The sequence below is a fragment of the Mizuhopecten yessoensis genome, unplaced genomic scaffold (genome assembly GCF_002113885.1).
Source record: "Mizuhopecten yessoensis strain PY_sf001 unplaced genomic scaffold, ASM211388v2 scaffold10829, whole genome shotgun sequence".
NCBI classification, from domain to species: domain Eukaryota; kingdom Metazoa; phylum Mollusca; class Bivalvia; order Pectinida; family Pectinidae; genus Mizuhopecten; species Mizuhopecten yessoensis.
In genome coordinates this window covers 140,714-163,452 of record NW_018408742.1, presented here as the reverse complement: position 1 = coordinate 163,452, position 22,739 = coordinate 140,714, and the positions used below count along the sequence as shown (strand labels likewise).

Sequence of the window (22,739 nt, the reverse complement as noted above, 5' to 3'; positions counted from 1 at the left end):
TTATGTACTTCAGTTGATGAAAATATGTCCTGATAATGACTGTAACATGATTGTCACTTTTGCATATCTCCAGTCAGTGTGGTTACAAGTAGGTCTCGAACGATAACCATTATACATGTATACAGAGGATCACAAACTACGAAATCCAAGGACAAAGTAAGAAAATGTTGAACATAATATATTGATACAAAAAACACCTGCACCATTGGTAAAGATAAACTTGTATTCAATTAATTCATGATTTGTATACACATAACATTTAGGTGTATTCCTCTGCACAGCATGTGATCAGGCCACTCGGACAGTTAATTGAATTTTAAAACCTGCAATTTGTCAAATTTAGTAGACTTCATTCATTCATAAATTACCATACACATTTGAATCAAATTAAAGGACAAACAACACTAAATGCTACCATGTAAATATGTTTTTCCTTTTAAACTGATTACTGAATAAAAACCATCAATCAAATATAATAACTGGTATTTGAAATATCTTGGATATCCATATTCATTACCAAAAAAATATAGCGTGTTTAATTACTTTTCTAATTAATTAATCGCTGAGGCTGTTAATTATTTAAAACATCTGGCAAATATGAGTTTAGCCACATTTACCAAAGACTACATAAATATCACAAGTTTAACTGTTTATCGTAATTAAGTAACTCTTGGATAGTGATCACATTAGAAACTTGCCCTTATACATGTACAATACCTTTACCAGGTAAATCCGACATTAAAATAAACATAACAGGTACAGGGCTGTACATAAACAGCATAACTTTGTTATACTGCCACATCTGACCGGTAACATAACAAGTACAGGGCTGTACATAAACAGCATAACCTTGTTATACTGCCACATCTGACAGGTAAACATTTGGCATTATAAAGAGATGTATAGAATTATGAATCTAAAATGTTTGAATTAACATACCATAATATATAAAACATGAAGTCTTCATGATCTGCAGGAAGAAAATATGATATTTTTTTTATACTGATCTGATGAGAAATACAGGATCTACCTGTAATGTGAGAAGTTGCATCAGAAAAACTATCAACACCACATGTAGATACAGGCAATTGCAAGTGTGAGTCAGATAGTGGACAAATGCAATAGGTCAGACCAGGATTCCAATCAAACAAAGCTCTGGACATGGACAGACACAATACAAACTCAGATGTCCGGACCCTGATGATTCAAATCAAAATCTGACACAAATTGTGACCGAATTTCTTACAGGGCAACACCAAAGACTCGGACATGATGAACACTAGCTAGGAAATATTGTGTTTCCGGACCGATGATTCTACAAGGATACGCCTTAAGAAGCATATAGTGCTTAAAACGGTGTTAAATTGACATAATTGACTAGATGACTAGCCTTTGTCCTATTTTGACTACATATATACTGTTTTATCATGATTTTCCTTCACAAGGCTTAGATTTCAATAGTATAGGACTTGTGTCAAATTTTGAGATCTTGAAAAATGCTTTTCAGAAAATGCACGATATTAAAACATTATTAATATTTAACGCTATCATATTTGCATCCCAGCACAGATTGTCCAGAGTCTAAACGAAAAATAATAAAAAACAAAGCTGACAAATAATAAGACTAATCCAGGATCTCCAATTAAATATGCAAATATTTAGTTTCAACAATTTTTTGTCCACAAGAATGATTGATATAAGTTAAAAAAAAATGTTTCATAATTGTAAAACAAAAGTTCATATTTATCTAAAGGGAGGTAAACCAGTAGTCAGCAAAACTGTTTCTATATTATATTCATGTATATCTCTTAGGTTAAATCTTAATTAAGATGGTAGTTACAACTGAATGTGTAGTGGGGTGGGGAGGAGGGAGGGTGATGGGAGGTCGGTTTTGTGAATGATGACAGCAAGACACATGTTAATTGACAGGCAAGATTTCATAACTCAATTGATCAGACATCATCACTGCCTGAAAATTACTAGTACATATAAAAACAAAATGAAATGAAATAACATGAACCTTTTTTTCGTTATCATTGTGTCTTGGATAATTATCTCTTAAAACCAATTATAACTTAAAATAGAGATGATGTCCTAAAACAACTGAAGCATTCATAAATGGCCATTCCACAGGTCAATGGTAACATGCATCTAACGGTAACATCTACACACAGATGTTCCACAGGTCCACAGTAACATCTACACAGATGTTCCACAGATCAATGGTAACATCTACACACAGATGTTCCACAGGTCCACGGTAACATCTACACATAGATGTTTCACAGTTCCAGTCAGACTAACTGACTAACTATAATAACAAACACCAGCATCATCGTCAAAGTTTTTCCTTCAGTCGCTGAGCATCAGACGTAGGACTCCTGGCAAACATTCCAGACTGTCTTGAGCGTTGTGTTTTGTCCCAGAAGTCCTACAGATACCATCTGACACTGAGCATTGCTGATATCAAGATCCCACGCCAAATTCTTGTTTCAATCGTTCTAAGTCATTTTTATCACAGATTTCATAAAGGTCAGGTCGCCCCATCAAGGACACAGCCATACGTAGTGTACTCCAAATGTTTTTTGACATAACAAACTGTGGATCTTTCAGTCCGTGGCTTTGACTCTGCATATTTAAGGCTGTCAAGAAATGTTCCACTGCCTCCCTGTAAAGACAAAATATCAATTTACTATAAATAAAATGTGTCCAATTCTGTCAAATATCTTTACAATAAACACATCTTTGCTCATTACACTAAAAGGTTGTAAGGCCAAGTCCACAAGAAAATGTGATGGACTGATACACAGCCAAACTTTTAGAGCACAATTCCAGTTTCCAGGACTTGCCCAGTGGGAGTTTAAATTATTAACCCTGCTCCCAGTCAGGTTGTTTCCTGATCCGATGCAGTTTAAACCCTGCCCTGAGTCAGGTGAACTTGCCCCTAGAACCAGGTTAAACCCTGCCCCAAGTCAAGTGAACTTGCCCCTAGAACCAGGTTAAACTCTGCCCCGAGTCAGGTGAACTTGCCCCTAGAACCAGGTTAAACCCTGCCCCGAGTCAGGTGAACTTGTTCCTAGAACCAGGTTAAACCCTGCCCCGAGTCAAATGAACTTGCCCCTAGAACCAGGTTAAACCCTGCCCTGAGTCGGTAAACTCACCCCTTAAGCCACATTAACCCTTGCTTTTGGTCAGGCACACTAATAACCTGTTGCCCGAGCCAGGTTTAACCCTGCTTCAGGTCAGGTTAACTCAACCCCCCCCCGCCAGGGTAATCTCTGCTCCAAGTCAAGTTGATTCCAAATCTGAGTCGGGTTGCTGTCAAATGTTATTACCATGCAGATGATAAAATAACAGCACTGTTCTGTATATTACGATACCCTCTACTTACTTGTGAGCTCCTAGGTTGATACAGGCTATCCCAAGGTTGTACCGTGACCGTATGTAGCCAGGCGCTATCTGTAGGGCATGATGATAAGCTTCCACAGCCTCCTCACTACGGTTACCGTTGGCAAGGGTAGCACCTAGCTTGTTCCATAGCAACGCATCCTACATGTAAAGGAACAGTCTTATCACTATCGTACTGCAGCAACAAATATTCTCTAGTATGGAATAAGCTTGTACATAAATATATTTTAGTCAGAGAAAAAAAGATGACGAAAATTTCAGTTAAAACTATTCCATAATTTATAGTATGGGGGGAGGTCGGAGGCACCTGTATTAATATATTATAGGTTTTGGGTTGAAATGCAAGACCTGCCTACCATTCCTTATATTAAATCACTTTTTAAGACTTCATCGGTGGTGGGTTCTCTGGAAAAGTGCCTCCCAGCCCTCCCCTGTGGTTAATTCTTGAACAGCCCTTACTGAATATTTGCACTAATTCAATACTTTCTTTTCCAATTGAACAAAATTTGTCTCAGTTACTATTATTTCATTGAAAAATTTCACGTTAATTATCAAGTGGCTATGTAACAAAACAGCTAGTCCTTTAGACTTACCTTAGGCCTGACCTGTAGAGCAGCAGAGAAACAGTCCACAGCCTTGTCATACTCCCCACTGAGGTTAAACAGCACTCCCAGGCCGCTCTACAACACAAACAGGTAGGTACAGAAATATATATATAGGCCTTTCCTATGTGAAATGTCAATGTGAAACACTGGGTACTTAGAATTCTTCTGGTGCACTCTAGTATAAAAATGTACGAAAAATTGAATTATAACTTGGATTTGGTTTGTTTGTGTTTTGTGTCCTATTAACAGCTACGGTAATTTAAGGACCTGCCAGGTTTCGATGGTGGAGTAAAGTCGTGGTTCCCGGAGAAAAACCACCGACCAGTACCTGGGGAGGGCCCCACATAGGCCTCAAACCCACGACCCAGTGGTGGAGGGCTATTGGTAGCAGAATGTCAGACGCCTTAACCACTTGGCCACCATGGCCACCCCTATTTCTTTTACTTGGAAATGGTAATATAAGAAAATAACTTTAAAACTATACTATGACATCGTATAAAATAAATATTACTACATTTTCATAAGATTCTAGTTATATCTAATTAACTTGTGGAGAAATCATTCGCCAAGTGTAATGTTGTACGCTAGTAAATGGTACACACAGTTTGTGCTCATCTTCAAACTGAATTCAGTCTTACCACGCTTCATTAAAATCGTGTGTCACGTGAAGCATTTTATGTTACGGAAATCAAGAGTAGATGGAGGGACAAACACTCCCATATTGTGTTAAAAAAAATTACGATAAAAAAAAAATCTACAGGCCAATCAACAGCTTAAGCAAAAATAACTCTTCAGTAAAAACCCTGGGTGATATGCATGTAGCGGAACTAGACAGACTCAATTGTTTATGACTACGGTAGCTGAATTTGTAGAGTGTCTGTCTATGGTTCGGGGGATCCTTGGTTGGAATCCCAGTCTGGCCTTTACATTTCTCTTTCTCCTGTTACAAGTACATCACTGTTATACTCCAACTTTTGTTTATATACCTGCACATCAGCATCTATATCTTGAGGAAACAGCCGAGCTGCCTGTATATATAAGTCCTTTACTTCTCCGTGTTCCGCACTGTAATATAATAGATATATAACATATATAATAACACTTTGTAATGTTCTCCTTAGCTAGATACATATGTATAATAAGGATGTAAGGATTTATCAAAATGAGTTCAAAAACAGAAACCCTTCATGCTTCGATCGGTAATATGGACATTGTTAAATATAGGTCATTCTGTGGCAATACAACAAGATTGATGTTTAAAGTGGATATCCTGAAAATAATCAGAATATCCATCAAAGATTCTGCCACCGAACTGATATGAAATACTGAAAATGCTGAAAGGACTGAAGGATGACTGATGGAGATGCTGTGCAAGAGATACAAGAGCTGTTGGAAAGCAGCGTTAGTCGTGTCCACAATGAATGTCAAAAATCGTCGTATCTAAACAAGTGATGTTCTTTTTTTTTTTTATTTCTTCCTTGCAACAATGTTTGATCCCCTTGGGACCTCCATGAGAAATACAAGCATTGTAATACAATTACTGAAGGCAAGGTGAGCTAAACTGTTAGGCAAGGATTGTTTGTGTTCTTTGCTGGAACAAATAACAAGCAGTGCAGAGGACAGAAATGATCAAGTTTGGCTGATTCTTTCTAAACTAGTTGCTTTCTAATTTTCATTTTTTTTAGGAGACAGGAGAAACTCTGGCACATACATATCATTCCCCTGTAGCTATGCTTTTTTAAGTGCTAAAGTCTGTTTCATTGAAACCAAATGACACTCTGGAGACCAGTGCTGGTTCTACTGATGCATTATGATGTCAGTTATAGCGATTATTATTACACAGAACGTTTGGATACCTGTCCACATTTTTATAAATTCTCAAGTTTGTATTTCAATATTTCCTATTTCACGCTACTTCTTTTGAAAAGTATCTTTTCATTGGTCAAGATTTAATTACTCGGTAAGTAAGTAACATTCTAGTTTTCCCAATAATGTGATTTAATTACTTGTTACCAGAAACACTAGTCACAAGAGGTCATTTAAGAGGTCATCGGAGGTCACCAGAGTGTGAGGACTAATGTTATAATTTTCATCTGATTATAAATTTTTGTTGGATGTGCTGGTCTTAAAAAGCAGCTCACCTGAATTCTGCGTATCTCTCAGGGTTAAGTATGGCTGTGTTTCTGCCCAAAATACGATATAATTTTAATTTTGAAAGTTTTTTTATCACAGATATTTCGATTGGGAAAACTTAACTACTCAAAAAGCTTACTTTAATCAGAAGAAGCGAGAAAAATTTAGACATATTTGAAACAAGGACATTGACAGGTCAGCAAGGGCCCTGCCATGTGCCTGATCATACATATTCCCCATGATTGCGAAGCAGAAGCAACAGTAACAGTATTGGATTTCAAAATATGGACAGCAATGCATTACACAAGCTTTTATTTGCAAAGAACCATCTACCACTTAGTTTTAATAAACTCAGACCAACAGAACAGAAGTTATAGCTGAAAGGTCTCGGCCAATCAGAAGTCGCGGCAGCTATCTGGACCTATCGGATAGAGATAATAGTATAGGCTCTTATTCACCATGTAGAATATTCACTGATAATAGTATAGGCCCTTATTCACCATGTAGAATATTCACTGATAATAGTATAGGCCCTTATTCACCATGTAGAATATTCACTGATAAGAGTATAGGCCCTTATTCACCATGTAGAATATTCACTAAGTAGAATATTCACTAAGTATAATAAATTTAGTCACTTAGTATATATGGATAAATGCAGACCAAGAGACCAGAAAGTTATAGCCCGATCAGAAGCTTTGTCAGTTATCAGGACTTAATGGATATAGATAATATAAGCCCTTATTCAACATGTAGATTATCCACTAAAGTTTGGTTTGGTTTTATTTTGTTTAACGTCCTATTAAAAGCTATAAGGTCATTTAAGGATGTGCCTCCATGTGTGTTGTGTATGCATACTTGCGTGTGTGTATGCAGGAGACAGGGAAATGTTGGTGTGCTTGCCTCCTTGTGATAGCGCAGATCTGATGCCGACTTTCTGGTGCAAACTCACTGAAATGCCATGCCGAAGGCACCAAGCACAGCATTCCGCAAGGTCACATTATACTGACAACGGGTGAACTAGTTGTCGTCATTCCCCTTATTGCTGAACATTAAGCAGGGAATAACAACTACCATTTTTAAGGACTTTGGTATGTCCCGGCCTGGGGACGGACCCCATTGACTTCCTCACCTGGGTGAATGCTCTACATTAAGGCCAAAAGTGAGGTGTGGCCAAGCAAAGCACTAGGAAATAAAAGGTAGTTAGAAGTAGAAAGAAAGATAAAGATCCCAAATATTGCAATGATTTATTTTGGTCAGTTTTGTGTCCCAAAATAGAGGACACCAAAGAAAGTCCCCAATGCTGCAGGGGGTTCCCACATCAGTCGCCTCCTACGATACATGCAGTGGGTAACAGCAGGTGTACTCTTTTCCCAATCCCCCACCTGCAGGGTGTTATTCACTAAGTACCATGAACTCAATCATATCAATAGAATAACAGTTATAGTCGTTATATATATGTCTTGACCAATCAGAAGCAATGGATTGTGGCCATCTTGAATTCTGGAATCTGGGAATTGTGGCATGTCTAATGTATGGTATCCAAAAACTAATATTTATAATGACAATGAACAATGGCAATTAAGAACAAGCCTTACAATGTAAATTTGACAATATAATATTCATGTTCTATTCCTGGCAGCAATAAACTTGACCTTTGACTGGAAGACATCTTGGATTTTGAGATTCTAGTAATGTGGTGTAATTCTTGTAAGGCATCCAACAAATACGATACTTCCCTCCAGATTTTATAGACAGACTGACATACGGCACTCACATCTCGGAAGTAGGGCCATTTTCTGTCATAAAACCAGTCCTCAGAAACTGACCTGACAACAGACTTCAGAAATCTTCTGACAATGTGTTTTTTAAATCTACTACGTACTTTTCTAGCTATATGTTTATGACAAACAAAAATACAATTCCTGCCATTTTAGCTAAACCAACTAATTGTAGTAATTGCAGAAAATCTTCCCACAACAATTAGACAACCAGAATAAAAACATTACTTCTAGGAGACCACCCAATGGACATTGAAACCTATCAACGATAAATGTTTATAACACAGTTCCTACAGCACTTCATGTATTCAAAAATGGAGGTGACGTAAGGGTTAGGACCATTTAATCCCTGACGAAGGGCTAAGCTCTAAAGCTAGGACGTAGAGTGATTGTTGCGACATATCAACAATAATGTTATAACTCCAATAAAACTGACCAATGAAATATCTCCTCCTTCTGGACTAGCCAATGAAAACATTCCTTCTTCAGGACCTTCCAATGACCTACCTCGACACATATGAGGAGACTTTGGGTTCCTCATCCAGCTGTCCTGGGATCAGGGCCGTGTATTTGGGGTTGTGTTTCAGCCAGGCCTTCAGGGCGTGGCAGGCGTGAGTGGCAAGGGACTCGTTTGTGTAGCTCACACCCAGGGACATCAGGGCAGTCAAATTGTCAGGACTCAGGGACAGACACCTGGAGGTCAACAACAAAAGTCCAAATCATATCAATTACTTGTCAGGCCAAACTAATTAATAATTATCCTGAAAGTCATCGTTGAAACAAATTGAAGACTTAAAGTGAAAGTCTAACATTAAATGGTATATATTAAAATAATTCATGACTACCTGAACTTTTTATAACAGGCCCGAGAACAGCAAAAAATATGATGGTTTACAATTGTTTAGCAGAAACAGCTTTTAATTGACCATTTTTAAATTTGCTGGTACCGTTTGAGAGCAGCAATAGCTGCAGGTTCCTGTTCATTCTCGGCTTGTGATGTACCAAGATATTGCCATGCCTGCAAAAACAAGAATTCAATCAAATAAAACTTCAGCAATGCAATAAATGTGTATAGAATTATCAGTCAATCCATTGTGGTACGAAGCCTATAGCTTATAAGCTCAATAGGGATTGAAATGCATCTTTTGAACAATTCTTAAATACCAGCTGTGATACAATGTACTGTCTATCCTCAATACTATAATCTGCAAAGGACAGGTTTCAGCCTAGCGATTGATCGGGATTTTTTACCTGAAACCAATCAAATAACCTACTGTGTGCCTTCAATTTTGCTATGATATAGTCCAGGGGTGCTGAGACTGGAAGTGAGCGTAACCCCTGGAGTATCGAGGAGTGTGAAATATGTACACTGCCTAGCTACTCAGCAATATCCAGGTGCTTTGTAGTAGCATGATAGGATAAAATCGAAAGTTGTTCAGTTCCTGAATTAAGGCACTTAGACATTGAGTTCCTCAACTTGATGTCTACCGAGTTTTATAAGGTTCTTAAGGCCAAAAAAACCCGTTTCATGTACCAGACCTTAGTTTTTACCTCCGACCCTAACAACTTTATTTCACTTGAACGTACTCCATCCAGTGTTGGGATAGCTTGGAGGAACAAACGAGGCAACTATATATATACCCCCCTACTTCATAGGCAGGTACCAAAACCAAAACCAAATTTAAATCCCATATCATTATTTAAAAGACCTAAAAAAATGTTTTTAGTGATTTTTGAAATTTCCTAAATTTGTCCTTAAATAAGCCCCTACCCTTAAAAAAAAGTAAGATGGAATCAAATCCTGATCAACTCACCCTATTTTTCCAGTCATGTTACCTGAAACATACATTTTTTTACCTAATGTTAATGTTACCCCATCATTCCTCTAGTCTTTTAGTAAGTTTGCTTACCTCCATGTGTTGGTCATTTTTCTGAACAGCTGCCTCAAACAGCAGGACAGCGTTAGGGATATCTCCCTCATTCAGTTTCTCCTTGCCTGCCTGGAAGGGGTCTGGGTGGTCAAGAAGGGGGTTTTCTTTTTCAAAATCATATTCCTGAAAGACGCACAAAAAGTAAAATTATTAAACAAACATGTATTAGAGAGTCTCACCATGAACAATTGTTCAACCTTGAGTATTTCGCCTCTTTCCTGCATCTGGTTCAACCGGTTGGTCTATTTTTAAATGTAACATTTTCGGGTATAAATTAAATGCGGCCTGAGATTCACAACTCAATATCAAATTAGCAATCAAACTTGTGTCTATGAGGGACTCCATGTCAATTTATTTTCCGTCATTATGTATTTGAGAAACTGAATGTCAAAGAATGTTCAAACTTACACTACTAAAACAGACATACCTGTTAGAACAGAAATATTGACATCAAGATTACTGTAAGAACACACATATTGACATCAAGATTTCTGTAAGAACACACATATTGACATCAAGATTTCTGTTAGAACAGACATATTGACATCAAGATTTCTGTTAGAACACACATATTGACATCAATATTTCTGTTAGAACAGCCATTTCGAAATCAAGATTTCTGTTAGAACTTACATATTGACACCAAGATTTCTGTTAGAACAGACATTTTGACATCAAGATTTCTATTAAAACACACATATTGACATCAATATTTCTGTTAGAACACACATATTGACATCAAGATTTCTGTTAGAACAGACATTTCGACATCAAGATTTCTGTTAAAACACACATATTGACATCAAGATTACTGTAAGAACAGACATATTGACATCAAGATTTCTGTAAGAACATCAAGATTTCTGTAAGAACACACATATTGACATCAAGATTTCTGTTAGAACATACATATTGACATCAAGATCTCTCCTCCAGATTCATGTGTTGACTGTTAAAAACTTTTTTTTGTAATTTTCTGAAATATCAAATATATCTGTAAAAAAAAAAAAAAAATGAGTTGATCGTGTTACCTTATATGGTTCTGACTGTTCAAACTCTGTCAGCCAAGGATGGCCATCCTCTCTAGTTCTGTAGACACAAATAAAAACATTTAACATAGAACCATTGAAGGCAAACTCAGAAACAAACAACTCAAATATACAATATAGCTGGGGTGGTGTTTTTTTTACTTCCATTCAATAGTTTTAATTTTCAATGTTTATTTAATGATCTGACCTTGATAGTAGTTTTGATACAGGGAGAAATTCCACTCATAAATGTTTGATTCATAAATCCAATAATTCATAAATTGAATATAAATAGTATTTTACAACGGGGAACAAATTCTGACTTTGCCATATGATTAACGCATGGAGAAATTTGAATTCTTGACGTTTGATTTATGGAAGTTTGACTGTATTTCATACTTCCTTTGTCATAACAACATAAAGTGGTTATAGTAACAATGATTCTGTAAATTCTTGAGTCAAGAAAATAATTTTCCTTAATAAGTTGTAATACCATATTAACTAATGAGAAAAGTTAACTCCCGCTTTCAAATTTTTGAACTGATATTACAGCAGATATTTATATAGAGATACATACTTATCCACGTCCTCCCAATGTTGTTGTAATTTTTCCCAGAAGTCCTCATCCGATGTGTTTCTACTTCCTGCCATCTCTGCAAACTCTTCCTCCCATTGGTCAACAACAGACTTCCCAGCAGTCTACAGGATTAAACGTACAGTAATCATTAGGCAGAAAATAAAATTACTTGTGTTTCCACTATCATCCTCGGAAAAAGTAGGGTAGATTGGTATAAGTTAAAAACATGTTGGCAGAATTTTTATTTTTCCATATTTCAAATCAATATTTCAACTAAACTCACTCTTTTGCGGCTATATATTATCTTAACTCATTCACTCCCCTACATTTTCAAACTGGACTTGCCCAGTCTTTAATATGGTATGGTTCAATTTTGACTTTAGGGGTGAAAAGGTTAAATACATATTAGTGTTTCCCAATCAATTTAACTATGTTAAATATCTATTGCACCAACATTGCTAACATTGCATTTTCCACATCTGAAAAATATTTGAGGAGTCAAGACATGAAAATTTACTTGCACAGTTCTAATTGAGAAGATACAACACTTATATTTTCCTATAATTATCAACAGCCAATGAATGAAACACTGACAAATAAACAATTTAAAAGAAATGCTACCTATACAGAGAGACAAAAACATTGCACTATATAAATTACTGAAGTATTATGCTGTAAGGCGCAAAAAACAAATGTATGTTTCAAGTACTCAGACTGACCCTAACTATTTTATCTCACTCGGATGCACTCCATCCAGTGTTGGGATAACTTGTCCACCTGATGCAAACAAATTTGATGGACAAACAACCAAGGCAACTATATATATGTATATCAAAACCAATTTTAAATCCTTTATTATTTGAAAGACCTAACATTTTTGTAATTTCTTATATCAACCCCTCAGGGACCCCTTCCAAAAAAAAAAAAAAACCTGACCAACCTTCCCTATTTTTTCCAGTCATGTTACTTAAAGCATGCATAATTTGTTTTTTGGCTAAAGAGTGACATTAGTGTAAGCAAACTAGAAGGTAGGGAGTAGTTGAGGACAACTGGATATTGGAGATCTACAAAGACAGAAATCGAAGGAGCTATGAAAAGCAAACACAGTTCAATTCCAACTGAAGCCAAAAGATAAGAACAGAATTAAGCAGTTACTCTAACGGATATAACCCAATCCCCCTTAATTGGTCAAGTATGAACTTTGACCCCTTGAACTTGACCTATAAACCACCAAAATTTAATCAGGAATAGAACTCAAGGTTATCACACAATGGTGTACATCAAACTAAATCTGTTTTCAAATTTGTGAGATATCTTGTACAAAAGATTTTTCCTATGGATGCATACACTAATATAACAGTCAATACTAGGGGGTTTGGAAAAATCTTTAAATCCTCCACAGAAATATTGAAATATTTTGAATGTATAATATTTGGAGTATAACAATGAATACTTTAGGCCACAGGCTAACCAATATATCTGTCTGATTACAATGCAGAAAATGGATAACGTCATGTACACCGGGAAATGTTCACCACAGTTCAGCTTTCGCCTTTTTTGTCCTCCATAATGAGGACAAATTCATCACTACAGCAAACATGAGTAAACACTGTTATGTGTACAGTAATTAAATGTAAGGGTGAAATTAATACTGGGTAAATAAGGATTTCCACAGTAATGGGCAAAACTCTGTCTGGGCAAAAGTTTCCAGACACAGTACATTTTAGTAATGAAATGAAAATGCCTCAAGTTTCATTGTAAAAGAAAAATAAGAAAAGTTGAGCAGGGCAAGCAAAAAGGATGAGCTAGGCAAGGTGTAGGAGAAACAAAGAAAAAAGAAGCTAAATGTGGCGAGGTAAGCGGGAAGGAAGAGGTACCTGATGTGTCACAAACTCCTGGGCCCAATCGTCGGCCCGATCCATAGGAGATTTCTCTACAACTTCGTTATCTTTTATCGTTATTTCTCCATCGCCTATCCTCTTCACAAACTTCATAAACTGAGGACAAATTTGTATACCATGTCAGGTGGAACTTACTCAATTCAATTTTATCAATTCGCCATTCTTATAAGACAAGTTTTAAATGGGAAAGTTTTGTCTAGATACCCTTTTTTTGTTCAATAGACATCAATGACAAAGAAAATTGTCAATATCAAAAGGGTTTTCAATATATCAAGGTAGTATTGTTGAAAAAAAAAAAGAAATACAGTTTATGTCAAGAGATTTTTCTATAGCTAATCATATTGAAGAAACTATGTATACTATCTGTATCTTTTGACCATTTTGTTTGGTTATCAAGATCATACATAAGCAAATGAGATGAATGCTAGGCATAAAAGCATCCCATAAATGAAAAGGTGAGAATGGATCTTCAAGAGGGACCAAGGTAATTCAAGTGATGGTAGCTATTGGGTTAAAGGAAATGCTTGGAATGTACAGAAAATGATTGACAGGAAAACAGGGTATTCTGTGTATATACTCAATGAGAAGGACTAAAAAGCAGGGAACAGTTTGTCTAAATTCCTTTAATTTTGCTTCATGAAACAACAAAACAATCAGCAAGGGTCTCAATAACTATAAATGGTTTCAGCCTCTTACTTCAAACTTGAAAGGAAATCCTGAAAACATGTAGTTATGCTATTGTTATTATTATTGAGATTTTAAAGTAAACAACAACACTTAAGACTTGAGTTCAGTAAAGTATGAAACATTTTTGGCGGTGTATCATATATAACTTACCTCAGAGTTAGAAAGTTTGGGGTCGTCGATACTTCCTACAAATTCTTTGGCTGTCTGAGATAACTCAGCATCGTTGGACTGTTCTGTGTTGAAATCGTCAACCCACTTGGTATCATCCAATATCAACTCTTTCTCAAATTCTTCTGTCCTGTAAAGACATCAGTTTTATAAAATGCAGACAATTAAATAACAGTGTATTCCTATCCTAACTTAATAATTCAAGAGAGGAAGATGCTCTGGATAGCCAACACACACAGAAATCAATGTAGTTGGAGATATCATACCTCTTAAGGTTATATTTACATTTCCACTGCGAGTTCCTCTATAAGCATGAACAGACGAACTTGGGTTCATAGGGCTATGAACACTATTTGATCAGGGTCATTTTGAAGCTTCTCCTCTTGCCTTCATTAACGTAAGACAACTGTCAGAAGCAAACATTTTGACGACATTACGCTGTTCCAAAAATCTTGTTCACAATGACTTTACAGACACTAAACATCGAAAATTTGGAATGAACATTGAAACAATGCCATTCAATTGTTATGCGTACAAACTTTGAGTAACTGCCATAGAACTACAAACTCTCGCCTCTCTTTTACTGGCAAAGTTACGAACTTGACCATGGGAGAAACTACAGTCCCTAACAACTTAAATTTCTGATCCAATTTGGAAGCGTATTATATACCAGTGGTTCATACATTTCACATAAAACGGAATTGTGTATGGTGTATTAGATATTCTGAGATTCAATCAGAAAGAAAAGCTATGAGACACTAAAGACAAGACCCTATTTCTGATCACAACTACCATAGGTGTCAACCCCTGAAACCTCCAATGAGGGAGATCTCCCTCATTCCACATGTTCACTGAGGGAGAAAATGTGTGAAAGGTGACTGAAAATGCTGCGCTCCATTTATCTTTCCCTTTTTATGTATTAAAATAATTCCAAAAAGCATTCATCTGATACATTACACACAACCTGCAGTAACTAGGAGATCATTTGACCACAGAATGTAGATATTGAGTTTGTGTGAGTTTGGACTTGAATAAGGGGAGTTTCAAGGGAGATTGGTAAATATTGGTCAAATGAGGGAGTCTCCCCCCTAATGAGGGAGGCTTGACAGCTATTAACTTCCAAACTGGCATGGTGCAGTGGCTCTACAGCCATTATCAAAATGTATTCACAGGCCAATGACTCTATGTTTCTCACAGCCAACAGGTAGTCATAATATTATTTTTATCGTATATTAATGACTTTACAGATAATTTAATACAAACCAGGGCCTGTGCTCGGATTGGTCGAGATAGTCTTCAGCCCATTTAACATCTGTGGGAGGTAGAATCGCTGGTTTCTGGGACATATACTCATCTGACCATTCATGGTGGCCAGACTCCTTACCATCAGTCAGAAACTCAGAGGCCCAACTATCTTGTGAGGCCAACTCTGCTATTCCTAGGGCTGTTTGACATACACACAGTTTAAGTAATAAAACTATCATTGTTTGTATTGGAAACATTCAAACATTTTAAAGTCTGTGTATTTCAGCATGATGATCAATAACATGTGTCTTACAATTGAAACACCTGTTGTTATATTTAAAGAAGTATTTATGGTCCTATCTTTTTTGTTTGAGTCTATACATTTTTTAAAATGTAAATTTTCTATTAAGAACTCAAACGAAAAAAATAGATTAACCATCAGACTTGACAATTTATATAAATATGTGGTATCCTAGAACTTTGTATTAAAAAAAGAACTCTTACACAAGATTGACCATTGGTCTTAACAAGGGCCTGTTCCTTTATGCGGAACAACCGGTACGTCCCTTTTTAAATGAAACCTTTTTGGGTATAAATCCTGATGGACCTTGGAAGGCTTTGTCAAGGTTCGCCCGAAAGCAGCATCAGATTACTAGGTCCAACCTTATATAATAAACGAACAACTGTGGTCCAACCGGTTCAACCATTTAATAGAAAACGGCTCAAGAGTCAAAAAGATATCAACTGAATACAAAATGTCATCAAATTAATTGCTATGTTAACAAGAGGCCCATGGGCCTTAACGGTCACCTGAGTCTATAGTATTTATTTTTGTTGTTGAAATATGTACCAATTTGAGTAAAAAATAGTATAATGTTAACTTAACTTTGTCAGGACCATGAGCTGATCATTCCTAGACCAATTTTAAGTGAGATCGGCCTATTAGAACTTAGTAGCAAAATAGCGGCCATGGCAGCCAAATTGTATTTCTGATTGACCCGAAAAATAACAACACTTTGTCAGGACCATGAGGCGATCATTCCTACCAACTTTCAGTTCAATCGGTCCAGCAGAACTTGACTTTAAGTTTGAAATAGGTTTTCAAAATGGCGGCCGTGGCGGCCATATTGGATTTCTGATCGACCCGAAAAATAACAACACTTTGTCAGGACCATGAGGCGATCATTCCTACCAACTTTCAGTTCAATCGGTCCAGCAGAACTTGACTTTAAGTTTGAAATAGGTTTTCAAAATGGCGGCCGTGGCGGCCATATTGGATTTCTGATCGACCCGAAAAATAACAACACTTTGTCAGGACCATGAGGCGATCATTCCTATCAACTTTCAGTTCAATCGGCCCAGCAGAACTTGACTTTAAGTTTGAAATGTAAAATGTTAACGGACGACGGACGACGGACGACGTACGACGGACGACGGACGACGGACAACGGACGACGGACGACGACGGACGAAAACGGATAGCAATAGGTCACCTGAGCTAAAGCTCAGGTGACCTAATAAACCAACTATTCCATATCCTATACAGAATTTTTGGTAGATTCCCGAGAGTATTTTTTTAGCTCGGACTCTTGGGTTTTAAAGTACAGGTCTATTTGACATTAATCAGGCTAAAAATTCAGGAAAATTCTGTTCGGCTTCTGAAAATGCTACATGCCAAGGGTAAATTAAAGCTGTACTAAGCATTTATGGTGTAACACTTGCCTCGTTGAGGGGCGTATTTCAGTTCCGCCTCCTCAATCTCCCTCATCTCCTGTAGTAGTCCTCCCATGTGGAACGTTTGTGGGGCCATGGATGTCCGTGGACCCGACAGAAACTCATTCACCATCTTCCAAAAACAAAGGTGATTCAAATTAAATAGTTTATCTTGAAAAGTATAGGACTGAACTGTTTGTATCGGTTTATGACAGTCAGTGAGGTTTGTAACCGTATTAACAAAAATATATTCAAATTCAATAGATTAATATCTTGAAATTACATAATTAACATTTCTGTTTCAGTAAGAGTTATAACAGTAACCAATCTTTCACAAACATAAATATATGTAACCCGGTGTGTGTATATTAGTAATGAGTGCTATCAACTGTCTGTATACACGTGTGTTGTCCCGTCTGGTAAACAGTGTATGTGACGTCATCAGTTCAGAATGTATGTACCAGTGTTGTTATGTTCTGTTCCAACATTCTGACTGAGTTGTACTTACGACGTAGACCTTGGACCTGCCCCTTGCACAAATAAAGCACCCTATGTTCCAGCCACTATATTTTGAAAAGTAACCAAGGAAATTTTTTTTTCAATGTCTTCGACAGGAGTCGAACCCGGGACCTCTGGTTTACTAGTCTTACACTCTACCGAATGAGCTAAAAATAAATTCTCCCTAGCCGAGTCGGTAGGAAGTGGCTAGTATTTTACCAGGGTGACATATATGTCTTATGTATTGATATTTTATTAAAACCTAACATAAAGTTAAGTACTGTGATGGTTATAACTTTAAGTATTCCATTATAGTATCTTAATATATCTAGAAATATCTTTCAAGTTCATATACCACTTACCTCATGCTCAGAGATTTCGGTGATTGGACGATTTGCCTGTAAAAGTAGAACCAAAACCGATTATTTTTAAGCAATACGTATACATACATCCATACTTTATTAACAGATTAATTTGACAGAAAGAAAAAAATAACAGTATATGCTAACTAATGATAACAAAGATTCAATTGATCATTTACAATGCCTCACCACAAAACATTTTCTTTCAGGAATTCTGTCTCGTGTGCTCCCTCAAGGAAATTATTCCTTTGTCTTATTACCAAAGACAATTCTTCCAGAATTTCTCTTTGGAAATTATTCCTCAAGCAGATTATTAGAATTTATCCCTGATGTGAGGTATGGATAAGGTTTTTCAAACCCAAGGGATAAAATATTTAGCTGGAGACCTGAGGCTTTGCTGAGGGTCTTTTGCTGAATATCTTATCCTGAGGGTTTGAATAACCTTATCCTTACCTCCCATCAGGGATGGATTCTATTTCTTGCTTTTTGCCTAAAACCCATAAAAACAGCTGCTCTCCTAGTAGAGTTGTAAACTTTCTGCACATTTATCATTTACATATGCAGCACGGATTGGCAATTGTTAATGACGTCAATGACCCCAGCCAGCCTGCGTGTGTAAGCGATCCAGAACTGTGGGTCGGATAGAATTTTCCAGCACCGCCAGAAATGCGGATATCTCGGTCTAGTATGCAAGAAAATATTCTCTCAAGTGTTTTTCCATGTTCTCTTACCCTCTTATTTTTGATAAATATCTAGAAAATGTCTGTAAAACATGAATGTTTAACATTCCATGCAAGTTAGGCCATTGTTTGAAAATATTCTATAAATAGCTAAAGTGATCTTGACCTTGACCTTTGAACCCTGAAATACTATCTCATCCTGGCATTCTCATATTTGGCCTTTGTTTAAAAAAATTCTTGTACTTGACTGTTTTTATTAAGTTTGATTGTTAACCCTTTCACCACTGTGGACCATAATGGATTAATCCATATATTAAATGCATGGTAGAGTCTACTAAAGTTACATAGGGGTGAAAGGGTTGAGAAATGACATTGAATCAAGACGGAATGGAATGGATGTGGATGATAATATACGTATACCCACCCAATCAAATGGAAGGATTAAATATATTAATCTCATAAGTGTTTACACTATTTCTGCCACACACATGTCATAGAGGTACAATATTACTAAGAGTGTGCATGGTAATACTGTAGAAATCTTACCACTCCTAGATGTGATGGTGGTCTACCAGGTACAAGCCCTTCCTGTAAAATAACAAAAACAAATATTTGAATTTTAACACAAACTTATATGTTCTTTTTCACATTGTTATTTGGTTTACATTGATGTCTTTATACCAATATGGAAAAAATATAATATTACATATTTTCAATATATTTAGCAGAACTGGACTGGGTTGATTGCCAGTTAGCTCCCTTGGTTCAAAAGTCTCTGATTTGAATCCTTGTCTGGCCTCACGTTTACCCCTGTTATATCTGACCTCTAAACTCTAACCAACTGAGAAACCTGGTATCCAGCAATCAACTTAGTACGTAAATACTTACATGAATTTTTCAACAGAAATGGTTAAGAATTCAGTTTGATCATATTAGTAAAGCAAATGAAGTCTATTAGCATTGACATATGTACATCTAAGTTTAATGTAACAGCACAAAGAAAATACACAAACATCTTTCTGACTGATCATTATCAAGTGCACTGGGTTTTCTCCAGGTACTCTGGTTTCCTCCCACTTTAAGACCCCACGCACTATAGATTATGACACTCAAGAAACTTGATATGTATAGTGTTCTATATAAAATAATGAACCTTTTGTAAATTTCAACCATACCTGTCTCATTGCCTTGTCCTGAGTGAAATGACTTGTCAACTTCATCAAGGAGTTGGCCCCTCCACACTCCCCTTCCACAAGGTTTCGCATTGCCATCTTTGTTTCAGCAAATGATTATGTAATTCTCTGATGGACAAAAAAAATATATGTCTTGAAAGATCGCAAAAGAAAAGTTGCATCAGAAATAACATTAAAATTGCTTGATAGTATGTATACGTATAAAGATACTTGGTTTTTTTTATCAAGTTTCAAATTTTCATACCTAATTTATATGACTTTCATTCTAAATATATCAAGTAATGCACTGTGGTATATAATATCAGCCTATACAACAAGGCAAGGTATTGTGAAGTCGCAGAATAATATTTCTCCATTATACCCCAACCCAAGACAAACTTTGGTATTAAGAATGTACAACATGCCATTAAACTGTGCATAGTGGGAAGACATACTCCTATATAGAATTTGGTGATTGTATGTAGGTTACAGGGTATATGAAATAAATGACAAAGTGATTTTCAGAGAAGAAAGGGCCACAACTCTATATTTTGGCACAGTTTCAGTATAGGGCGGTCACATTCTGCCAATCGAAGAGGTATTCACATGCAAAATTTTACTATGTGTAGCTATAGGCAAAAGGGTACATTTGTACAGTATATGAAATGTGTTTTTTTCTGACTAAGTGTTTTGTGTTATAATTTTGTATAGAGGTTCTGTGCCCCATCAAAAACAAATTCAAATAAGAAAGTTATTTCGAGCTGAACATTCAGTAGGGAATTATAACGACTGGGCCTGGGGACAGGTTACCCACTGCCTTTCCAACTTGTGCAAATGTTCATTACTAATACCAAAATTGAGGTATTGCTAAGCAAAGCACAAGGAAGCAAAACAGTTATTAAGAAGTATAGAGAGAATATATAAAGATCCATAACATTGCAGATATATTTTGGTCGCTTATGTGTCCCCAAGTAATTATAACAGGTACACATGGATACAGGGTTTTCTATACTGTAAGTGACATGAAACAAGTGGTCGTAAATGGAAAATCTCCATTGAAAATGTACAAAGAATTAAGGGCCACAAAACAGATAGAAATATATCAAACCTACCATACAATGAAAGGTTACGAAAAAATGGGACTGCTTACAGTCGAATATAGAAGGGAGAGAGCAGACCTCATCGAACTCTAAAAGATCCTATATAACATCGACCATGCATGTAGACCATGAAAATATGTGTAAACTGGCATCAAATGTGGGGACCAGGGGGCATCCAATAAAGCTGTTCAAGAAACCGTTTCGTCTTGAAGTAAACAAAAATGTCTTCAGTAACAGAACAATAACAACATGTATGGAATAGTCTTCCAGAAGTGATTGCCACAGCAATGTACCTGAACAGCTTCAAAACATAATTACCATTTCATTACCAACAGGTCTAAATTCCGGGCCCGTTTTTACAATTAATACCATGGACACCACATGTGTTTTTAAAATATTTATACTTTTACAGATTGTTCGGGAACAAATAAAAAAAGTGTGAACTTTATATAGTATGTGTATAAAAATATACTAAACGTGTGTTCAGATAGAAATAAAACTGTTAGTCAATTTATAATGTGCGAGTAACATTATCTATACCGCCATAACTTATCAATGTGTAAATAATGGACTTTTAATCAATTTAAGTGCAACCAGATGAACATTATCAAATAAGTAAATGAAATACAATCAAGACATCTCCAAAAGCTAAAAACTATGTAGGTTACAGTGAAAAGCGTATCCCGAATTCTGTAGCGTGCAGTTCCCACGCTAGATGCCTCTTACAACATGCAGACTGTGGGTAACGGTGGTACAATATTTTCTCAATCCCCTGTCTGCAGGGGTGAACAAAGAGTAGTATGTTAGAACGTGTATGCGATTGTATAGAACTAATATTTATGCCCTGCCTATGCTCTGCCATGCAATATATATAAAAAATGTCTCGTCGTCAGAAAGCTACGTTATTGCAGCTAGGGATTGATTGTACTGCCAAACAGTGTTCCAGAGGAAATACAAAATTGACAGGAAGAGAGACTGTTTTGGAGTTCAAATAGCAGAGAGATGTACATTATCGTTTAGTGGTGACGTTCTTATGGTGAGTTATTTATTGCCACTAAAGGATAAGTCTTCATTGCAAGACTGTTTTGTCACACTTATGTTAGGGTGAGAATCGCCTCCATTGTAAACTTTGTCACCTCCCGTCATACAACTCTACATAACGTTAACAAGTGTCTGAAATCCTGTAAATAATTATGAAAGGTGGAGTAAAATCGTCCACGAGGCTATGTTGCTTACATTTAGTGTGATAATATTGCCATCAGAATGTTGTATCATTATTAAAAATAAATAAAGCTACTGTATACATGTCAACAACCTGTGCTACCGATCCGCGACCTGTCAACAAAGTTATTCATGACCCTGTTACAATTCCGGATAAAAAATAATTTGATGTTATTTGGAAGAAAACTACGCGCTCATGTATAAACATACTGATTTAAACACTACAATGTTTACCAAAAGGGTGCCCAATTCTTCGTAAAGTACGAAACACCTTCATTCACCATGTTGAGGGTCCATCGTTCACAAAATGACCAAACAACTTCGAAGATTGGGTGTACATACGCGTTCCGGAGCGCTTCACATTTTATAAAAACATAGTTCTAAAATTATACAGATGCAACATATTTTTCATCTGGAAGTAAATCATATGTACAAAGTACTACATGGTCTCGATATTGTGTAAGTTGTGTATAGCATTATCAGATTGATATATTGTCTACTTATTAACAAACCTTTTGGAGATCTTGAT

The 22,739-nt window shown here is 36.4% G+C and overlaps 1 protein-coding gene across 2 annotated transcripts; it reads right to left on the bottom strand.

The window, feature by feature from the left end:
• Positions 1–201: 201 nt before the first annotated feature.
• On the bottom strand, positions 202–22,531 carry LOC110462772 (peroxisomal targeting signal 1 receptor-like). 2 transcript variants are annotated; one of them, XM_021516924.1, is made up of 17 exons: positions 22,445–22,531; positions 19,893–20,018; positions 19,264–19,305; positions 18,038–18,073; positions 17,187–17,310; positions 15,483–15,663; positions 14,202–14,349; positions 13,341–13,460; positions 11,464–11,585; positions 10,890–10,947; positions 9,838–9,981; positions 8,875–8,945; positions 8,435–8,620; positions 5,000–5,078; positions 4,002–4,088; positions 3,392–3,549; positions 202–2,668 (listed from the first exon to the last, which is right to left on the bottom strand). In XM_021516924.1, exons 2-17 carry the CDS (start codon positions 19,986–19,988, stop codon positions 2,467–2,469), a joined length of 1,854 nt encoding a protein of 617 aa, XP_021372599.1. In that variant the 5' UTR covers positions 19,989–20,018; positions 22,445–22,531; the 3' UTR covers positions 202–2,466. The 2 variants fall into 2 exon arrangements, with proteins under 2 accessions (XP_021372599.1, XP_021372600.1); XM_021516925.1 differs by lacking the exon at positions 13,341–13,460.
• Positions 22,532–22,739: the final 208 nt, after the last annotated feature.

Bases quoted from the DNA above. Each gene is read 5' to 3' on its own strand.
- LOC110462772 (XM_021516924.1), bottom strand. From the start codon at position 19,988: ATGGCAATGCGAAACCTTGTGGAAGGGGAGTGTGGAGGGGCCAACTCC. The intron at 10,948-11,463 runs GTATGTATCTCT...TTGTGTCTACAG, and splicing joins CATTGGGAGGACGTGGATAA to AACTAGAGAGGATGGCCATC. The intron at 2,669-3,391 runs GTAAGTAGAGGG...TTGTCTTTACAG, and splicing joins ATCAACCTAGGAGCTCACAA to GGAGGCAGTGGAACATTTCT.